General features: G+C 46.2%; 1 protein-coding gene across 5 annotated transcripts in view; it reads left to right on the top strand.

Annotated features, from left to right (window-relative positions):
* Window positions 1-2,055, top strand: part of THOC5 (THO complex 5) — a 69,303-nt gene that overhangs the window by 9,683 nt on the left and 57,565 nt on the right. For all 5 annotated transcript variants that reach the window (XM_003789857.3, XM_012805258.2, XM_012805259.2 and 2 more), the window contains exon 6: window positions 1,336-1,482. In XM_003789857.3, coding sequence (XP_003789905.1) covers window positions 1,336-1,482 — 147 coding nt within the window. The remainder of the gene's footprint in view (window positions 1-1,335; window positions 1,483-2,055) is intronic.

The raw sequence follows: 2,055 nt of genomic DNA, 5'->3' as shown, positions 1-2,055 counted from the left end.
AAAAAAAAAAAAGCAGTTCTCTCTCCCCTCAGGGGCCTTTACATTCCCAGTTTGATTCCTGAGCACATTGTACGGGAGTGAGTTCACTTCCAGTCATATCCTTTTGGCCCAGTTTTCCCCTCTTAAGTCCTACCAGTTCATTTTTGCAAATGGATTTGTTTTTTTTTTTTGTTTGTTTGCTTGTTTGTTTTTTTGAGACAGTCTCAAGTTGTCACCCTTGGTAGAGTGCTCTGGGATCACAGCTCACAGCAACCTCAAACTCCTGGCTTTAAGCGATTCTTCTGCTCAGCCTCCCAAGTAGCTGGGACTATAGGCACCCACCACAACACTGGCTATTTTTGGGTTGTAGTTGTCATTGTTGTTTGGTGGGCCCAGGCTGGATTCAAACCCGCCAGCTCCGGTGCATGTGGCTGCCACCCTAGCCACTTGATTTATAGGTGCTGAGCCTTGCAAATAGTTTTTATTATTTAGAACCTGAATTTGCTGCTTAGCTGCCTTCAGGTGAACAAACTACAGTTTGTCAGGATTGTTCTTCAAATGTGATACTTCTTGGCAAAACCAAGCTGAGAGAAAAGAAAGAGGAAGGAGTGAACAGGGAAAACAATGGGATGTGTTCTTACTTGGTGAGACCTGTTGTACAGATTGAAAGAAGATGGGGATTTTTTTTGTAACAAACTTAGCATGAGTGTGTATTAGACATTAGGTCTAGCTTGGTTTTTTTTTTTTTTTTGAGACAGAGTCTTACTCTGTCTTCCTGGATTGAGGGCTGTGGCATCATTAGACCTCACAGCAACCTTGAACTCATTTTGTTGTTGCAGTTTTTGGCTAGGGCTGGGTTTGAACCCACCACCTCCGGTATATAGGGCTGGGGCCCTACTCCTTGAGCCACAGGCCTCACCCCAACCTTGAATTCTTGGACTCAAGTGATTCTCTTGCCTCAGCCTCCCAAGTAGCTGGGACTACAGGCATCTGCCATAACGCCTGGCTATTTTTAGAGACGGAGTCTCACTCTGGCTCAGGCTGGTCTTGAACCTGTGAGCTCAGGCAGTCCACCTGCCTCAGCCTCCTAGAGTGCTAGGATTACAGGCATGAGCCACTGTAGCTTTTTAGCTAATTCATGAATGAAAAGGTTGGACAGCAGGGTAAGGATCCTATGGCATGTCGCCAACTACCTCTCTTCACACTGAAACATCTACTGAATGTTTACTGAGAATACTAGATTCTCTGATACTGAATAATGGTTGACTAAGTGGGCTTAGATGGGTGGGGCGCTTTGAGGCTGCTCAAGTCACAGTTCCTGAGAATGGCAGCTTGACGGCTAGTTTTTGCCTGTAGGTCAAAGCATGAAGAAATTGATCTGGTCAGTTTAGAGGAGTTTTATAAGGAGGCTCCACCAGATATCAGCAAGGCCGAAGTCACTATGGGAGACCCTCATCAGCAAACTCTGGCACGTCTGGACTGGGAGCTGGAGCAGCGAAAAAGGTAGTATTTTGTCCTTCCTAACCTTGATTTTTGTGTTGTTGTTGTTGTTGTTGTTGTTTTTGAGACAGAGTCTCACTATATTGCCCTTGGTAGAGTGCTGTGGCATCACAGCTCACAGCAACCTCAAACTCTTGGGCTTAGGCGATTCTCTTGCCTCAGCCTCCCAGGTAGCTGGGACTACAGGTGCCCGCCACAACACCTGGCTATTTTTTGTTGCAGTTGTCATTGTTGTTTAGCTGGATCAGGCCAGGTTCGCACCCGCCAGCTTCTATGTATATGGCTGGCGCCATAACCACTGTGCTGTGGGCGTAGCTGAGCCTTTATTGTTTTTTAGTAGAGACGGTGTCTCACTCTTGCGCAGACTGGTCTTGAATTTGTGACTTCAAACGATCCTCTCACCCCGGCCTGGCAGAGTGCTAGGATTACAGGCATGAGCCACCACACCTGATTCTTCCTAACCTTGTTAACCACAGAGTGACAGTGCTTTGTCATGATCCAGGATCATGTAGCAAAAAGCACTGTGGAACCAGCAGAAATAGTTTCTAAGACCAAATCCCATTTTGTGATTAATTC

The sequence above is a fragment of the Otolemur garnettii genome, unplaced genomic scaffold, assembly GCF_000181295.1.
Source record: "Otolemur garnettii isolate 467f Iridium unplaced genomic scaffold, OtoGar3 scaffold00038, whole genome shotgun sequence".
Classification (NCBI taxonomy): domain Eukaryota; kingdom Metazoa; phylum Chordata; class Mammalia; order Primates; family Galagidae; genus Otolemur; species Otolemur garnettii.
Note: the sequence above shows the minus strand (reverse complement) of the source record. Positions and strands in the feature narration are given on the sequence as shown.